Source organism: Apus apus, chromosome 4 (genome assembly GCF_020740795.1).
Source record: "Apus apus isolate bApuApu2 chromosome 4, bApuApu2.pri.cur, whole genome shotgun sequence".
In the NCBI taxonomy this organism is placed as follows: domain Eukaryota; kingdom Metazoa; phylum Chordata; class Aves; order Apodiformes; family Apodidae; genus Apus; species Apus apus.
The window spans coordinates 15103985-15121876 of NC_067285.1; the positions used below are offsets into that span (position 1 = coordinate 15103985).

At 52.9% G+C, this 17892-nt stretch overlaps 1 protein-coding gene across 6 annotated transcripts in view; it reads right to left on the reverse strand.

The window, feature by feature from the left end:
* Positions 1–562: 562 nt before the first annotated feature.
* Positions 563–17892, reverse strand: part of DNMBP (dynamin binding protein) — a 34045-nt gene continuing 16715 nt past the window's right edge. For 4 of the 6 annotated variants that reach the window (XM_051618613.1, XM_051618614.1, XM_051618611.1 and 1 more), the window contains 13 exons: positions 7985–8172; positions 7336–7435; positions 6690–6837; positions 6146–6163; positions 5281–5480; positions 5024–5154; positions 4677–4781; positions 4340–4468; positions 3567–3899; positions 2958–3140; positions 2684–2882; positions 2132–2586; positions 563–1796 (listed from right to left, as the gene is read on the reverse strand). In XM_051618613.1, coding sequence (XP_051474573.1) covers positions 1611–1796; positions 2132–2586; positions 2684–2882; positions 2958–3140; positions 3567–3899; positions 4340–4468; positions 4677–4781; positions 5024–5154; positions 5281–5480; positions 6146–6163; positions 6690–6837; positions 7336–7435; positions 7985–8172 — 2375 coding nt within the window. In that variant the 3' untranslated portion in view covers positions 563–1610. Of the gene's footprint in view, positions 1797–2131; positions 2587–2683; positions 2883–2957; positions 3141–3566; positions 3900–4339; positions 4469–4676; positions 4782–5023; positions 5155–5280; positions 5481–6145; positions 6164–6689; positions 6838–7335; positions 7436–7984; positions 8173–8421; positions 8542–16477; positions 17749–17892 lie in introns of those variants that run through there. The other 2 variants (XM_051618615.1, XM_051618616.1) reach the window with 2 other exon arrangements.

The window sequence follows — 17892 nt, forward strand, 5'->3', positions numbered from 1 at the left end:
CAGTCCCTGGGGCTATCATAACCACTAATAGGGCAGATTTTGGGCTGTGACTCTAGACTACAAATCTGACTGTGGTGGAGATAAGCTGGAGAGGGGAAGCCACATGCGTGTGCTACACTGATGTGCTCACATGTAACTCACACAAAACAGGGTGGTTACTGGTGACAGACTCTTGACCTTCCTTTGTTCTTGGGCATGAAAGCCAGGAGCTGTTGTGCTGACATTGGCTGCAGGCCTGCCCAAGTGCACAGAGGCAGGGGGGGACAGAAGCCACCCACAGCCCCAGCCAGGTCACGTAACAGACATCTGGGTGAGGCAAGAGGACAGCGCAATCACTTCATCTTAACGAAGAACATTCCTGTGAAGGTTTCCTAGTGCCTGAGCTGCAGATGGCACAAACACCAAGGCAGAAATAATGCTGGACCCCGACCATAAGGTTATTCCTGGTCTGTGGGATCTGCATGAAGCTTGGGTTTTGCCCCTCATCACCATACCTGCCACCAGGCCAGCACTGGCCAGGCACTCCTCCCAGGTCTCCCAACACCTGCACAGGCACCTCCTATACACAAGAGCAAATCTTTATTTACAGAGCAGCAGTACAGGGGCTACAAACATCGCCCAAAAAGAAGGGAGTGTCCCTCCTTCAGGGCACAGCAGCAGTGGGCAAGACACACCACCCCAGCAAAGGGCACCCCACATCCCTCTCATGGAGGCCCTCGCCCTCCCAGAATGCCAGCACTGTTTCCAGTGCCCTGCAGGGAAGCACAGGTGAGGCAATCCTGGTCAAAGTCCCCAAAAAATCAGGCTAGAGGAGAGCCTATGCTTTGCCTTCTGCTCTGCCCCAGCCTAGAGCAGCCAATTGGGCATGTCAGCACAAAGAAGGGTCTTAGGCACTGGAGATACTGGACTGACAAGGGAAGATAGTGTTCTGGGCCTCTGGCTCACCTGGAAGATGAGAACCTGATGGCTGCTGCTAGCAGCAGAGCTTGGAGAGGCCGGAGCCTGTGGGAGACCAAGCATGGGGATGAAGCACCTGCTGTATGGAGGCCCTGCTGTGGGGGCTTTCAAAGGCTGGGCTCATTCCAGCCCTGGAGCTCTGTTACTCCCAGTGACCTTCAGTGCTGCTGCCCCAGGCAGTGTGTAGATGTCCCACCCTGAGATCCTGCACAGACAGGAAAAACTAGGCTCCTGCTGCTGCTGAGAAGGCACAGGGAACATGTTCACAGGGCCCAGATTGTTTTTAGCCAACACTACTTGGCTAAAGATGGACTCCAGAAACTCAGCATCAGCCTTTCACAGTTTATCCCTCAGTCTTGGTTGAGCCTGGGCCATGGCTCCAAGCTTTGCTCCCCTGCTCCTGGCTGGACTAGAAGGCTCAAGTAGCACAGGTGAACTCACCTCTGCCCTCACACAAGCTGCCTGTCTCTGCCTGATCTGCCAGCCCACCCATCCTCCTCCCAAAGGCAGCCAATGGTGGTGGGGCCCAGGAGTGCTGCAAGGAACGTAGCCTCAGGGCAATCAGTGGGGGCTGCAGTGCAGACCAGCCTCCCCCAGGCCCCCGGCAGTCCCCACAGGAACAAGGCACAGGGTTCAGGCTCCTTCCCACCACCTCATGTATACTCTGTCTTCCGGATGTAACTGGAGGGCACGTAGCCTTGCTTCCCATGTGCCTCAGCCAGCCACCACTCCCGATTGCCTGTGATGTCCTCAAACTGCAGGATCCTGAGTCTTTGGTTAGCGGACACACTCAGCTCGTTGGTGTTTCGGCCTTTGAAGGTGTAGAGAGCATAGTAGACCTGCCAGGCAGAGAGCAAGAGGGAGAGCATCATTTGGATGGTCACACCACACACCCTTGCTGTCATGTTGCACAGGACATGTGCACAGTGCTTCACAGAATACGAAGGTACAGCCCTGGGCTTCTGACAGCCCCATCCAGGCCTCTGCCAGAGCTGCCCTCACCTGCAATCTAGTTCTCTGCATTTCCATCTCAGCTGCTGGGAGAGCAGGTCTCACCCTCCATGTCAGCTCTTTGGGACAGAGCAGCCTCCACCTCCCACCTCTCCCTGGCTACTGCCTCAAGTGATGGGGTCAGCCCTCAGCATCCCCATCCCCTGGGTGACTGACTGCTCACCTGGTTGCCTTCTGACTCGCTGCTCTCCAGCCCAGAGTCTCTGTCCTCTACTGAAGGCACTGGCCGGAGGTGTGCTTTGGTGGGATGCCCATTGCGAGAGCTGGGGCTGCAGCCCAGCTCAGGACGGCTGTAGTGGCGCTGAGATGTCACCATACCAGCCTCCAGTGGGGCTGTCCTGTCACCAGAGCCAAGCTGGGGCAGACAGGGGGAGTCCATCTCTGAGGAGGGCTGTGGGGAGTGGTATGGGTCTGTCAGGGAGGCTGAGTCCTGCAGGGATTTCTGAGTGAAGGTGACAGCTGCCCCACTAGGGCTGAAGGTCAGTGTGGTGTTGCTGTGGGGAGAGGAGCTGCTGTGCTCTGACTCGTTGGAAGAGTGGCTGCCCACAGAGACATCCGACTGGCTGCGGCGTGGGTTGTAGGGCTTCAGAAAGGAGCTGTACACAAAGCCCTTGGTCACTGCAGGGTGGGAGAGGAAGAGAGCTCAAATTAAGGTGCAGGGGAACCAGAGGAGCAGAGCTTCAAGAGGAGCTGAGGGCAGGGAGCAGCCACCTACCCCCATTGTCTATGAGCCAGCGATTCTGGCTGCCCATGGGGTCCTTCTTCTTGATGACACCCACAACATCTCCTTCCAGCAGTGAGACATCCAGGTCTTGGGCAGCATTGAAATTGCGATCTGCCTGGAACAGACTGTCTGGGGGATAGCGGGCCAGGAGGGTAGCTCGGGTGTCATCTGACTGCAGGAAGTAGCTAGGCTGCAGAGGAACAAGACAGGTGTGAGTGGTTCTCCCAGGCTCTGCAAGCCCTGACATGGGGCAGAGGGGACTCACCAAGCCAACAAGGGGCTGCCGCCGGGCAGACTGCCGCTCCACGCTCTTCCTTTCAAAAGTTTTCTTGGGAGCTGCCTGGGACTCTGGGAAGAAGGTGAAGGCTTGGAGCTGCTGGAGGACTCGACTGTGCTCATCCTGGAAGATGGCAATGAGATTCCCCTCCCTGCCGAACACCTTCAGCAACTGGAAACAGAGCAGGGTTGGGGGTCATGGTTAGGTGACAGCTGTTGGGAAAAGTGGCCAAGAGCTACAGCAGAGACCATGCCAGCTGCTGGGCCAGGTGAGGCTCTGAGCCCTGCCTTGCATTAGGTCCAGATTTTCAGTCCTGTCTGTACACAGCACTAGGTGATCCCCAAACTGCCCGAGGTCCCTGCAGGCCAATGCCCTCCTGCCACTGCTTCAGGAGCAGCCAGAGGCTTCACCATCTGTACGCACAATTGCATCATGACCCCACAATCTCTGCCCTGACACCATCCCACAGTACGCTGACGCTGTAGCAGCAGCTTCCTCTGCAATGGGATGCATCCCAGAGAGGTTCGGCGACAAGCCCTGTGCAGAGATCAGCACTGCAATGAGCCCAGAGTGTTGGGCTGTGCTCTGGGAACCCACCGACAAGAGAGGCCTCAGCTCCTCCAGGGCCAGGCGCACAAAGTCGCAGTGCGCCTCAGCGTAGCCCCGCAAGCAGCTGGCAAACAGCTCCTTGGCAAAGCGCAGGAACTGGGGCAGCTCATCCAGCAGCTGGGCGTTGAGAGCCTCGTAGTTGTTGCGGGCTGACTGCAGCTCCTCCAGAGTTCGCTTGTCCTTCAGCTTCTCTGCTCTCTCCGTGCAGTTGTGGAAGTCGAGGAGCTTGTCGAAGCGCTTCTGCACCAGCTTGTGGGGCCCCGCAAACATGCTCAGCAGCTGGTTCAGGGGTGAGCTCACCAGCCGCTCTGTCCGCTCTTTCTGGTGGGCAGAGACAGAGAGCAGGTGAGATGAGTTGCCTGCTCCCACCACGCAGCGACCACCAGCAGCTCACCCTCCAGCACACAACCTCCCCAGCACAGCATAGGCTCTGTCTTCCTGATGACACCCACCAGAGCTCCAGAAGTCCCTTCCAACAGGAATCATCATATAATCTTACATAAACATGCCAGCATGGGCAATGCTATAGGAAGTACCTGAACCACTTGCATAAAGAACTGTAACACTTCAGGTAGAGCTGAAAAAATATGTATCTAACAGGCACACTCAATTCACATCATTAATGCACAGGCACCAAAGTTCTCAGGGAAGAAGAGGCAAACAGGAGTGCTCACCACTCTTCCAGGCTGTGCTACCCTCCCTGCAGCCTCCCAGGGCCCCAGAGGGGTCCTCCTACCACACGAGAGTGCAGCCTCACTCACGAAGTTGGAGAAGAGCTGGTCGCTGATGAGTCGATTCACTTTCTGGAACTGGTCCAAGTCCGCACTGCCCTTCTCCGTGCACAGGTCCCACATGCTCGTTGCTGCCAGTGCCTTCATGCAGGCTGACTCCTGCACCAGAGGCACAAAGTCAGCACTACCATGCTTGCTGCCCAGGAGAAGAGGCCTCCAAGGGTAGCCCAAATTCCCAGAAACCACCCCTTGGCAGGGCTGAGGGCAGGAGCACGGGCCAGAGGCACTTCAGGTACACACCACGCAGGCAGCAAGGGCAGTGCATGGCGAGCCCCATGGGTTAGGCATCACATCCAGACTGACTCACCCGAACATGTTGCAGATAGAGGGAAAGGTCCCGGATGAAGGACTTGATCAGCCGCTCTTGCATCCGGAAATTTTTCTCTGTCTCCTCAAATGCTTCATCCTTAAGCTGTGAGATAAAATGTCTCAAGGAAGGCAAAGCAGGACTTCAGCACCACCCCAAGTACAAGACATGAGGCCTCCTGCCCACAAGCTGGACAGCAGACAGGTGGTTTAGATCCTAAGCTCACACTGCCTTGCTGGCCTGGATCAGAGCTACTCATTGGAGAAGGGGTGTAGGGGGACAGCAGATACCACCTCCTCTTCAAGCACCACAGAGCATAAGTGCACGTAGCAGTTGATGCACGTTACCTGGGGTGCAAAGCCTGTGAGGTGCTTGAGGTGGCTGCTCACACGGTTTGATTTCTTGATGATAGAGTGGATGTTGAGCTTGGAGATCTTCTCCATGAGGCTATCCTCATCCCCTTTCCGGTACTTTAGCACTAAAGAGATTGATGTAGAAATTGGAACCCTTGTCAGCACAATGCCTGTGTCTTACAGTGCCTTTGATGACAACCTCAATACACCCACTCCTATCCCTGACAACCCAGTGCTACCCAACTACTCACCCAGGTCCTTCCGGCGCTTGTATTCGTTGATGTTGACATTGATTTCTTTAACTGCCAGGACAGCAGCTGTGAGTGGTGCCTTGTCAGGGTGAGCTTCAGGGGTTGCACTCAGCAGCTCCATCAGCAGCAGTGGGTACCGCATCACCCTTTGCACTGGCTTGATGAGGAAGGAGCCCAGGTTAATGTAGTTTGTGCAGCCCCTGGGAAGTTGGGACAAAGGAGATGCACCAGGCTTCAGTCCAGCTCAGGCAAACAAATTGTGTCCCCTCAAACCAACCCAAACCAGACCCAGAACACCAACATCTCTGAATCTACCATATTCCCTACGTCAATCCACCCTCATCTCCAAACTCACTGCACTCCTGAACCCCTGGTAATCTCAAATCAAGCCCAGATTTCCAGACCTCACAGCACCAGGTGACCTTTCCCAGCCAGTATCCTCTCCATCACTAGATCCATTGCAAAATCCCACACAGGCACAGCCTCATGCTTACCAGAGAACCACTTGCTCCAGACTGTCCCACCACCCAAATGCCCAGATCTGTGACTGGTGCAGAACAGACTGTCAGTGCTCAGGACCACAGCCTGCACAGGGCTCTCTGGTCTCTTTGGAGCTGACAGCTCCCAAAATCTGTTTCCTTCCCAAGACCTCCCCTCACCTCATCCCCTGCGCTGCCTGCCTGTGTACCCCACCCAATGCCTCTGCTGTGACCACACCACAGACACCCCGCTCCTCCCAGATGTGCTCCCACAAGGTACTATTAGGGCCCCCCAATATTCTCCCAGCTGGTGGCAGAAGTTTAGTTACAGGAGAGCAGCCAGGCCAAGACAGACAAGCAGGGACCAACAGGAAGGATTCACTTACCACTCACTGTACAGGCTCCTGCCGGCCCACAGAGTGCCAAAAAGCAAAGAAAAGCAACTGGTTAATGGGGCAGCAGGTGTGCAATCCCACAGCCAGGGCCTTTGCCCCGGCCTGCAGTGATGCTGCCAAGGCAGAGGGCAGCCCTGTCTCCCCAGAGCAGCAGCCAGTGCTGTCAGCTCCCAGGGCATTAATCTCCACAATCTGGAGCCCTGGCAGTTTTTGAGACAGGCAAAGTAGTTCCTTTCCTCACCAGCCACAGTAGGACAGGGCTTGAGGAATAGGAGCTCTCAATTTCAGACATGCCACCTTCTCTGTACTTTGGTGGCTTCTGCCCAAAGTTTGGGAGGGCTACAAGTGTCCCAGCACCTATGCATTGGGGCAGGGGGCCATTTGAGCCCGGAGCCTGTTCAACTATGCACTGACGCAGCCAGCCCCTCTCCAGTCACCACCTGACCTGTCCAAGCACTGCTTGCAAAGGGACAGGGATGTTGGAGACTGACTCCCCTGCCCCAGCCTGGTGGTTGCCACAGCCAGAAACTCCAACCTGAGGCTATCCAGAAGGTCCAGGAGTAGTTTCTGCATCTTCTCATCCTTCTCATAGGTTTCCAGCAGTGCAATGGCCTCATTGTGGTTCTGGCAATACACCTTGTAGATGTTCTCCAGCTCTGCACGCTGTGCCAGAAACACTGGCCCTGCCGACAACAGCAAAGCAGGACTTCAGTGTCTCCAGCTGCCTCCAACAGTGCTGGTGTGTTTGATGGTAAGATAACCCACATCCCCCTTACACACACACAGCTCAAGAAGACAATGTTACTGGAGCAACCAGGATTACCCACTAGTACAGAGAGCTCAGTTAGACCCAGCTCTCCCAGGGGTGGGAAGTGGGACACTGGTCACTGGAGCACACAAAGAGCAAAGGCACAGGTTGCTCAGGTTCTGAGCAGCAAAAGCTGGCAGTGCAGAAGTGAGGAGTGGGGCTCTAGTCAGGGCCAGAGGCCATAGGCACCATGTTTCTCAGCAAGACAGATCTCCTCAGCTTCACTGCTGAACTGATGAACAGGGGTGGGGTCCAGCAGGAACAAAGCACAATCCCAAAGACACTGTCCTGCCATTTAAGCTACTCTGTTCTGCCCCACCACTAGCAAACCACATCCCAGCCTGCTAAGAAAAGGTAACAGGAGAATTCATACCGATGGCATCTGAAGCCTCCAAGGTAGACAGCAGCTGCTTGGAGAAGCTAATTACCATGTGGATATTTCCAAAAAGACCCTCAAAGTCTATGTTCTGCATCTGTGAAACGGGAAGACACATGTTCTCGATGGGGGAACATGTCCCAGTCAGACCCAACAGCTCCCCCTTGTCCTCCTGCAACCCATCAGTCCTCAGCTTCACAGCAGCCATATAGTGTGATCTCCTCCCATCACAGTGACTTCTGTACTCACTCCTTCATCCCCAGTACACTGGAACTGTCACTCCTTATCTGTCCTACCACAGTGCCCTCCTTCTTCCCAGCCAATTTCATCCCTGCCTCTGTTTACCTGTTATTCTCCCTCTCCTCCCACCAACTCTATCCCCACACCAAGACCCCATATTTTCCAGGAAATGAATCTGTCATGTCTCTTGCTCTCAGCAATGGTGAGGGCTCAGCAGGATCCCAAAACAGATGGGCTACTGCTATGAGTGCAGGGAGCAGAAAGAACCTTCTTGCTCCCCTCAGCATAGCTGATTTCCCTCTGTGGGTTCATGTGCTGCTGCTTAGCCATCTCTAAGAACAAAGTGGCCTCGGCATCCTCACCCCATCCCACCAGTGCTGCATTGTAGCTGCCCCCACACTCCTACCTGTGCCTGCTGCAGGGGCACCATGATCCTCTCCACACACATCTCCAGGTCTCTGACATAGTCCCGCTCTGTCTGGAGCAGCTCCTCAATAACCTTGGATCTCTTCTCCAGCATCCTTTGCTCTGGGCTCTCAGTGGCAGCAGAGGATGTCTCCAGGGCTGGTGTCTGGGAGGACAGGAGAGTCATCTCTGAAAGACAGAGAAGCAGGATTATCAGCCTCCAGCAAGGACACAAGTACAGCAGACAAATAGCATCTGAACTGTACCACAAGCAACCTGTAAGACTGACAAACATGACGGTGAGAGAACAGAACTGTCCATGAAGGGCCACCTGGAGAGGCTGTCCGGGCACTCACAGGCCCGGGAGCTCCCACCGCCTGCCCCCGCAGCACCATGAATGCTGCAACTCCCTGGCATCGGGCATTAAGCAACACAAACCTGGTCCGGACTCATCCCTCAATGCCGGCTGGGTCCAGGTCCCTCTCCTACCCCTGCTCTCCAGCTCTGCTGCTCCAGGAAACTCCGTGGGGCTGAGCAGACGGAGAGCGGAGCCTGCAATGGCGGCCGCCCCCTCCCCTCAGGCTGGGAACAGGGTCTCCATTCTCCAGCCCCGGGGCATTTCCATGTGAATGGCCGAAAAGGCCTCGGGATCCCACAATGGGGCTGCCGGTGGCAAAGCCTGGAGCCGGAGCGCTGCGAGCGGCGCGGCCGGGAAGGCGGGGGCGGCAGCGGCCTCTGTCCGGGGGCTGCGGCGGGCACCCAGCGCCGGCGGAGCGCGGGCCCGGAGCGGCTGGACGCACCCCACGGGGGGGTCACCCTGCCACGGCCACGGCGGGCGGCCCCGGCGCTGGGAGACGCCCGGGCGCCCGGCACAACGCCGGCCCCCGGCACGTCCCCCTCGCAGCAGCCTCCCGGCCCTGCCCGCGCAGGGCGCCGGGGCGCGGGGCAGCGGCCGCCCTGCCTGCAGGGTGCCGGGGGTGCCGGGCAAACTCCTCTCTCCTGCCCCGGGCCCCAGCAGCCGGCTTTCCTCCTGGTTTTCTGTCCCACCTGCGGCACCCAGGGCCGGCCCAGCCCCCTCCAGTTTCATTGAGACATTTTATCCCCCAGCAGATTCCTGGGCCCCAGCCACTTTCTACCCCACCTGCTTGCTTTTAAAAGCATGTGCCCTCTGGCCAAAACCACAGCAACAGTACCTTCCCTTCCCAAACTGGGGAGAGCCCCTCTCCAGCACCTCCCTGGGACACTCCGCAGAGGCACCGTCGAGCCCAGGAACACTCCGATCTTCCCACCTGTACGGCTGCTCTGCAGAGCAGAGACCCCCTCGCAGCACCCCAGCCTGCCTCCCCCCGCCCCGGGACGTCTCCCACGGATCCCCAGCTGCTCTCTCTCAATGGGATTTTATTAAAGCTGTGGACATGCCCAGCTCAGACATTTGTAAAAATATTTTTGCACGACAGGCACTTCCAGACCTCTACCTCCCTGGCCTCTCCGGTTACAGACTCAGGCAACAGCGGCTGAGTCTGGAGGATTCCCAGGGGCACCCAGCAGGGCTCAGGACTTATCCTGGTACCCTGGCACCCACCGTGCACAGCCCCAAGAGACCACGCTCCCTGGGCGTGCCCTGCCCGCCTGCAGGCAGCTCCCAGCTTTGCCCTGCAGGCTGATGCCCCCAGCATAAGCGTCCTTGCCTGCTGCTCTGCCAGGTTTTTTTTGCACTGAAACGACCCAGGAAAGAAAAGAAATGCAGCCGAGATGAGACACCAACTCAGCCCGTAACTAGCTGAAACCATGGCAGCCCTTCCTATTGCAGTGCAGGAGTGACAATCAGAAACCAGCAGCATCAACACCAAACAGCAACTTCTCACAGCTACTTGGGCTGAAGACAAAGCACCTGCCTCTTGCAGAAAGAGCAACTTCAAAATCAGTCCCAGACAGCCCCCAATCACAGCAAATGGGAAACCCAACTGAAACCCTGCTCCAATGATGCACTCAATGCAGGAGGGAAGATATCCATCAGCTCTCTAAAAGGTGCCTCTGCTGCCCTGCCTTGAAATTGAGCCTGGGAAGAGCCAAGAGGGCTACCTCCACCAGAAGAGGATTTAGTGGCACAATCAGCACTACATTTAGTGAGCAATTATGTTGTATTATGAAGCGCAGACTCCCTGATTTCTGCAGGCAAGCATCCTTAAACGTAACCCCACCAGAGCCACCATGCGTAAGGGAAAAGGCTAGTTTTGTAGTTTCGGGTAAGTCAGTGGCTGGCTTGACATCCACCAGAAAAGTCTCTGATTATTAACTTTATCAACTGAAGCGCAGCAAGAGTTGAAGAGGAGGGCCTGGAGGCAGCTGATGGGTTTAGCATTTGCTGTTTGCATTTCCACAGCATCTGCAAAGCCTCAGTAGCAGACCAGGCCCTGCAGTGCAAGGTCTTGACAAACACACAACAGGGACATCTTGCCCAAGACACAGGACTTGAAGCCTGAACAGGACATGAGGCAGAAAAATGTACAGGAGAGGCACAGAAAAGCCAAGGTGTGTCTCTGCAGCTCAGAGAGTAAAGAAAATAACAACAAATTAGTTATTTTGAAGAAGGGTTTTTTTTTTAAGGACTGGCATTTGTTTTGCTGAGGAGCAAGTTCAAGTGAGATAGCAACCTGGAAGATGCAGGAAGGTGTTCTGTAAAATGTACATCATGCATGTGTGAAACCCAGATGAGGTGGGCAGGTGAGGTGATACTGCAGCTTGGGGGAGCCTTGCAGGAATCTTGAAAATGAAGACCCACCAGAACAACAGTCAGAAATGACCCATGCAGCAGCATTCAGGAAGACAAATGGAAGAACTACATTTGCCTTGGTCAAATGATTGGATTTTGCATTTATCACCAGGCAAAATGCCACCAGATGAAGCTTTGTACAAGACACCTAGGGAGCTTACCATACTGCCACATGATCGATCCTGCTCTGCTCCTTGCTTAGCCATAGCTAAACTGCAGCCGCACAGTGTGCCTGGCTCCAACTCATCGAAGTGGAGCCGGGGATGTCCAGCACTGCCAACGAATGCAGCAGCTCCCCATGCTGCACCAAGCACTCCCCAGGCAAGTAAATCTAGGTCAGGCCCTTTCATGGAGTGCCTGCAGTGAGGATTTGACTGACACTCGTGAGATTGCCAGGTCCATGACACTCTTCCTCTGCAAGTCTCAAATCCCCGCTGTGGAAGGAAAATTAAAACCTTCCCTGCACAAGTTTTAAGTCCACAAAAGTCATCAGCTCATCTTCCCTGACCTGGCATGATGTTGGCCACCAGTTCTACTCCCACTGCATCTGTGTTTGCCTTACTTTGAAAACCTACACACAGATTATTTCATCTCTGGCCTTCTTGCTCTTTCTGAGTATTTCAAGATTTGTTTAAAAACAAGTCTATGCTGCAGCCAAGTCTCTTAGGACTCTTGCTGTTTATCGTTAGTCCAGCGTCCTCCCTCAGCAATGAACTCAACAGTCATCTAGCTTCTTTCCAAAAATTTGCAGTTCAGAAAGTTCAGATACAGAATTTGTTTTTAATATTTGGCTCTTCCACATGACTGATGTGTATAATGCTTACTATTTGTTTCTGATGCAATTTAGAAGTATCATTTTTGTATTTCATACCATTCTCAATTGCCATCAATTTATTTTTTACTGCTTGTTACACATTCTTGTATGTCTAATTGTAGCTTTCCCTAAATGAGGCTTATTAAGCATTTAACTAAACCCACCCTCTTTCACAGCTGTGTTTTTTGGTCATCTAATAAAGGCTTTTTAAACAGATCTCCATTCTACTTCACAGATTTTCTATTTAAATGTTACCTTTCAATATAAGTCATCATGCCCATCAGCTTTGGAGGCACTAAGATGTTACACCACAGCTGGAATGGGCTCCGTTAGCCTGCAGGAATGCAACTGGTATTTTTAATGAAGCCACCAAATTCCAGTCCAGTGACAAATTCATGTTTACCCATGACACAGATGCCAAATGGGCGTTCAGAAATACATTTCCATAAACAATATTCTCAATCACAACTTTCAGAGACTCAGATTTTGTTTGCTCATAGGTTGCATGAGCTCTGCAATCTGCTGCTCTGAATTAAAACTTCTAACAGCATCATTTTCTCTATCCCCTTTGACATATTTCTGACAAATCCTTGGCTCTCTGGATTGGTTTAATAGTCTCTGACAGCCTCCAAGAATGCCTGCTTGTGAGCTTTGCTAGGAGATTGAACACTGACTCGAAACCAAGCCCCTTACAATGAGGTGTCAAGATGGAGCACACTCCCACCCCTGTCCTTCCTGTGGCGGCCCTGATTTCAATCACATAGCTCATTCTGCTCATCTCAGAGAAGCCACTTTCATTGACTTTCTTTCAGTCAATGAAAACTCCTAATCCTTATTCCCCAACCCGGTGCAGGAGCACACACGCAATTAGAGGGGTTTCTCCCTGCCCCGCTCTGGAAGGAGAATTAACCCATGAAGACCAGATCCATGGGGATGCATGTCCATTGCACAGGAGCTGGGGGGCTCGCCCAAAAGGTCTGCATCACCCCCCAACTCCCCCTCACGGAGGCTCACCTGCCAGTATCCCCTGCAGCACGGCGCAGCCTTGCAGGGCGCCCAGGCTGCTAGTGCAGTCTGAAGAGGGACGTGCTGCCCATCAGTGCTGAGGACAATCCCTCGCACCAGCTCTGTAAGGACGAATCTCCGACTGGGAGAGGCCAGCCTAGCTCCAGGCTCACAGCTCAGCAGAGTCAAGCAGTGACTCAGGACAAAACAAACCAGCTGCAAATATTTGAAGTATGTGGACGCCAGGAGGGGAGGAGCCACTGCCTGCTATGAGAAGAGAGGGGATGAAACTAGGGCAGGGAATAATTAATCTGAGCAAAGGCTAAATTTGCTGCCAGGAGCAGGATCTGGCTGGGGTGAAAGCTCTCACTTTGGACTTCAGTAATAAGCCTGTATCAGAATATCCCCACTGCAGTGTCTCACTGCTCTTTAGGAGAAAGCCAGGGTGGCAGCACAGGGGAGCCATGGTAAAAGGGGACTTCAGCCCACGGAAGGGAATTCAGCCTTGGCAGAGTCCTGAGACAAAGAAGCAGGAGATAAATCCAGACAAACCATAAAAATTAGCTGAATGATAAAATACAAACGACTCTTCTCCAGAGCCTCTGGAATGGCTTGATGACTCAAAGATGTCTCATGCAGAGCCTGCTTACTGGGATGTCTCTATGCCAGGTAAGATGACAATCATCATTCCAACACAGCCCCACCGCATTTAGTGTGAACAGGGGATGGTTCCAATCCGAGATGGAGAAAAAAGTGAAGTAATATGATTGACTGCAAAGAGGTAACCTTCCGAAGCTGAGCAGAACATCAACAAAAGTCTCTGTGAGCAAAAACATGGATGGAATAAAGAATGAAAACTGCAAGTTCTTCAAAAGGATGTTTTCAATAGATAATCCAAAACCCACAGTTATGTGAGCAAGAAAGAACGATATCGATGAAAAATTTGTCCTGGGTCTGTGCTTCAATAAAGGCAGAAAATAAAAATGAATTAATGAATATAGAAAAACAGATACATCACCAGAGATACATCAGGAACTATGAAGTACAGAAAAATGAGATATCAAGAAAAATTCACAGATGGTAGAATCATAATTTTGCTTTCATTTTTAAAATGAGGAAATGAAATGCTACTTTCTAACATACTTTTACTTCTACCCGGAACAAAATAAATCCTTTCAATGACACAATCCCACAAGTAAGCAGAGATAGTAAAATTCCTGATAGGTCTGGCAAAAAGGCAGAATTATATAATAAATATGCTGTTTCCTTCCATCTAAATAGTAGAAATAAGACCTTATTAACTGACACCTCAAAAACCCATTGCCAGTGGATAATATCCAGAACAAAGAGCATTTCTGATTCTCCATGGACTGTTCTTAAAGTTGATCCTACATCGTAATTTAAATAATAAGTAATTTTTAAAAGAAAATCACTGCTGTCATGTAGAGAACTGAACACTGATTCAACATTGCGTGACCCATGGTATTCTGAATAAGATGGAATTATTCAAACAAAGCAGGTTTAATGCAGATAAATGCATTAATGGGGACAAGAATGCAGGACTGTATTCTGAGGAGTGATGCTTTCCCTTGGGTCAGCCAAAACCCAGCAGGAGCTCCCCAAATGATGCAGAGGCAGATTGGGGCTCTCAGACAAGGGCAGAAGAGCACAGCAAGGTGTAATACTTCAGTGCAAACTGACGCCCACCCAGAATGCTTCATGCAGCTCTGAAGTCCACTGTTTTAAAAGAATATTAACTGAAAAATGAGTGAGGATCAGGAAAAACAAACACTGGAAGGTCTCCCTGTGAGTTTTTGCCAGGAGTATTTTAAGACTGTCTTCACTACAAAGAACTGAAGACTGAAAAATTACTTAATTACAGTACCTGCCTGAAACGAAGATACCATCAACTAAAAGCTCTATTTTAGTAGAAAAAGGTTGGAGTTTGGAGCTGAAATGCAACACATTAGCATGCAAAACATGTAAGAATGATGGTGACTAAACAGCAAAGCTATGACAGGAGGGTTGCCCTTCTGGTGATGTGGTAGGCAGACACATCTGAGTTTCATCTCAGAAGAGATGCTCTAACCAAGTAGCTGTCAGCAGGCTGCATCACAGAAAAATCTCTAAGAATTGTAATGACCCCACCTATGGGAAACCTCAGGCCATGCCATTTCTAATGGGGTTTTCAAGTCCTAAGTTCTGTCATTCTGTGGAGAGGAGGAGGAACCTGGGAGAAAAGCAGACAGCATTAGAAAAGGTGCCTGCAGCACCACACACAGTGAGAAAAACAGCAGACTTTTTTTTCTGTTGGCTGGACAGGAGCATGTCTGCCACCAAGCATCATGGGAGGGCTTTTGGGAAGGCTCCCAGGTGCTGGTGAAGTCTCACCATGAGGCAGTAAAGGGGTGCTGGTGCTGGAAAGGTCTTACATTGAGGCAGCCACAGCAGCAAAATGTATTTGCTAAGGAGGGCTGGTGCTGGTACAGCACTGTGCCCCAGTACGGCAGGGCGAGGAACTGAAGAGGGAACTGCAGGCAAAGGACATGGCCAAAGGACAGACAGTGTTAGAAAATGCCTGGAGCCTTCCCCGCTTCTTGCTGTGGGACACTGGCTCTGATGGTGAGGGCATCCTTCCCCACACCTCCTGCAGCCACTCCTCTGCCCCTGAGCCTGCCACAGCAGAATAAAAATCCCACACCCCCTCTGCGTGCAAGCGTGGGTGAACACAGCATCTCATTTACCATCAGAGGAGTGAAGGCTCTTGCCTGGTGCTGGCATTGCAGTCTGTCCCCTCAGCTCTCCCAAAACCTGGCCAGGCCAGCACTGCTCCAGCCTCCCAAGGCCTTGTGGGCTGTTTTCCTCCCATCTCTGCTCCTGGCTCCTTAGCCAGAAGCTTCCCTGCTGCCCTTTGGACACACTGGCGCTGCAAAGCCTCTCCCTTCCCTCGCCCCAGGGACACAGCTGAGCAAAGTCCCACCCTACCAGGGTGTCTGAGAGTGCAGAAATGCAGCCAGTGGAGTCTGCTTAATCCATTATCTCCAGAGGACAGATTTCAGGATGTTGAAGCTGACTGGCAGCCCAGCCTTCAGCTGTGCCACCTTTTTGGCCACTGCACTGCTATTTTCCTCTGCATTTCAACCTCCCTTCATGAAGAGTTCATACATACACCCAAGACAGACAGTGGCAGAAAGGTGCAGAAACAAGTATGTTTTCAGGCACATGCCTGCCCACTGGAGAGGCCAGTGCACCAAGAAGTGCTTTCACTCCCTCTGCTCAGACCCTACCACCTTGCTGCGCCTTGGCCCCAACACACACTAAGTGCCTCGGTATCCTGCCCATGTGTAATCATGCAACTACAAGTACCTGCCCTCTGCGTATGCTCAAGTGCTACAACAACAACTTCCCCCATTTCCTGCTTCGTGCTGCCTGCAAACAGCGGCTATACTCGCCCCTCAAAGGGTCAGAAATTGGTTCCTACATCCAGAATCAATTAATGATGGGTTATGAAAGTAAAACAGGCAGTAAAATTAACCCCAGCACTTCACCCTTTCCCATGAGGAACCTCCTCAAGGCTCTGAGAGAGCAGACAAGTCAGGGCCACAGATTTTAGGGTGTACCCCAAATAGGGTACTAAAGGAGGAGGGACTGGAAGGACAGCAGTGAGCCGTGGGTCTGTGCTGACTGGGCTTCTCTCCCATCTGGGCCTCTGCAAAAAGGGGACAAGAACCCTGGTATGACATGTAGGTGACTGAACAGAGGGGTTATAATGATGATGCCTCCTTTGGCAAGCCCCAGGGTTTCCCACAGAAGCCCAGCTAGATCGGCCACCTTCCTGTGCCAGAGTCCCAGTGCTACCCCGGTACCAGGGCAGGGCAACTGCCCAGCATTTCTCCACGTACCTTGCTTCTCCTTCCTTGTCTGCACAAACTCGGAATGCCGCAGGGCGCTGGGAGCCGTCCGTCTGTAGAAGCTGTTTCTTTGCAGCATGGAGCCCACCTTGTTTGCTTCCTCAGCCTCCTGCTCCCAGATCTGGCTCCAGTCTGGACGGCCTGTGCGTACTCTTGAGCCCTCTGCTCTGCCACTGCTCCTAACTGGCATCTCAGGCCCTGGGACTGCTCCTTCCAGCTCTCCACAGCCATCATAGTCCACGCCTCTTGTCTTGGACTGTGTGTAGCCAGTGCCTGACCTCAGGCTCACATTACTGTCTCCTGAGGATCTGACTGCAAATGCAGGAGCTTCACAACCTCTGTCCAGACTGCTGTGATTCATGACATGGCCTTTAGGCTGCCTGTGCTGCTCAATGTCTTCTTGGTGTACTTGGTCCCTAACACCTATATACTGCCTTTCCTGCTGTCTATATGCCCCAGAGCATCCATCCTCTCTATATGACTGTTCCCCTTCCCTATATACTTGATTGTCTCCATTCTGTCTATACTGCCTTCTCCTCTCCCTATACTCCCCAGAATCCCTCTCCTGCCTATACCACTTTTCCTTTTCCCCATGTTTTCTATCCTCATGGTAGTTCCTAGTATCTCTGTCCTCCTGATACCACTTTCCCCCCTCCCTAGAGTCTTGAGGTACTCTGTTCTCTCTGTACTGCCTTCCCCTCTCTCTGTATGGTCCAGGTACTCTGTCCTCCCTGTACTGCCTCTCTCTTACCTCAGATCTGCAGTCTCTATGTTGAATGTCCTCCCTCTCATATACCCTATAGTTTCTAACCTCTGTGTCCTGGCTTTTGCCTTCCCAAGCCCCACCTGCTCTCCCGCAGTCTGCATACTGGCTATCTCCCTTCCAAAAATCTCCACAGCCTCCATTCATGCTCTGTTGATCCACAGAGATGCCCTGTCCTCCCCTGTAACTGTCCCAGCTGCTGTTTGCTGCCTGCCAGCCTGGGTACTGCCTCCTCGCTCTCGGTCTGTCATTGCAGTGAGCCTCACCACGCAGCATGGACACTGCGGCCACGTCCTCTCTTCCCACGGCACAACAGTCCTCGTATTCCCAACCGAGAAGCCTTGGCTTCTGCTTTGGATCCTCCACACCGTGCTTTGTTCCGGGATGAGCACACATAGTCCTGCTGGGGTGCAGCACAGGCGCTGACTTCCTTTGCTCCCTGAGCCCAAGCCCTAGCTGAGGCTGCTCCTCTGCTCTGCTCCAGTGCTCCTGTCCCAAGTGAAACATGGACACTGCTTCCTGAAACTAGCCTGAAAGTGTACGGGGTGCGGGCCCAATCGCTGCCAGTCCTGGCCTCCTCCACCTGCTGCCCCAAGTAATCAGTAACCAGCCCGAGGAGGGAGGCCAGGGCTGGGCAGGCTCT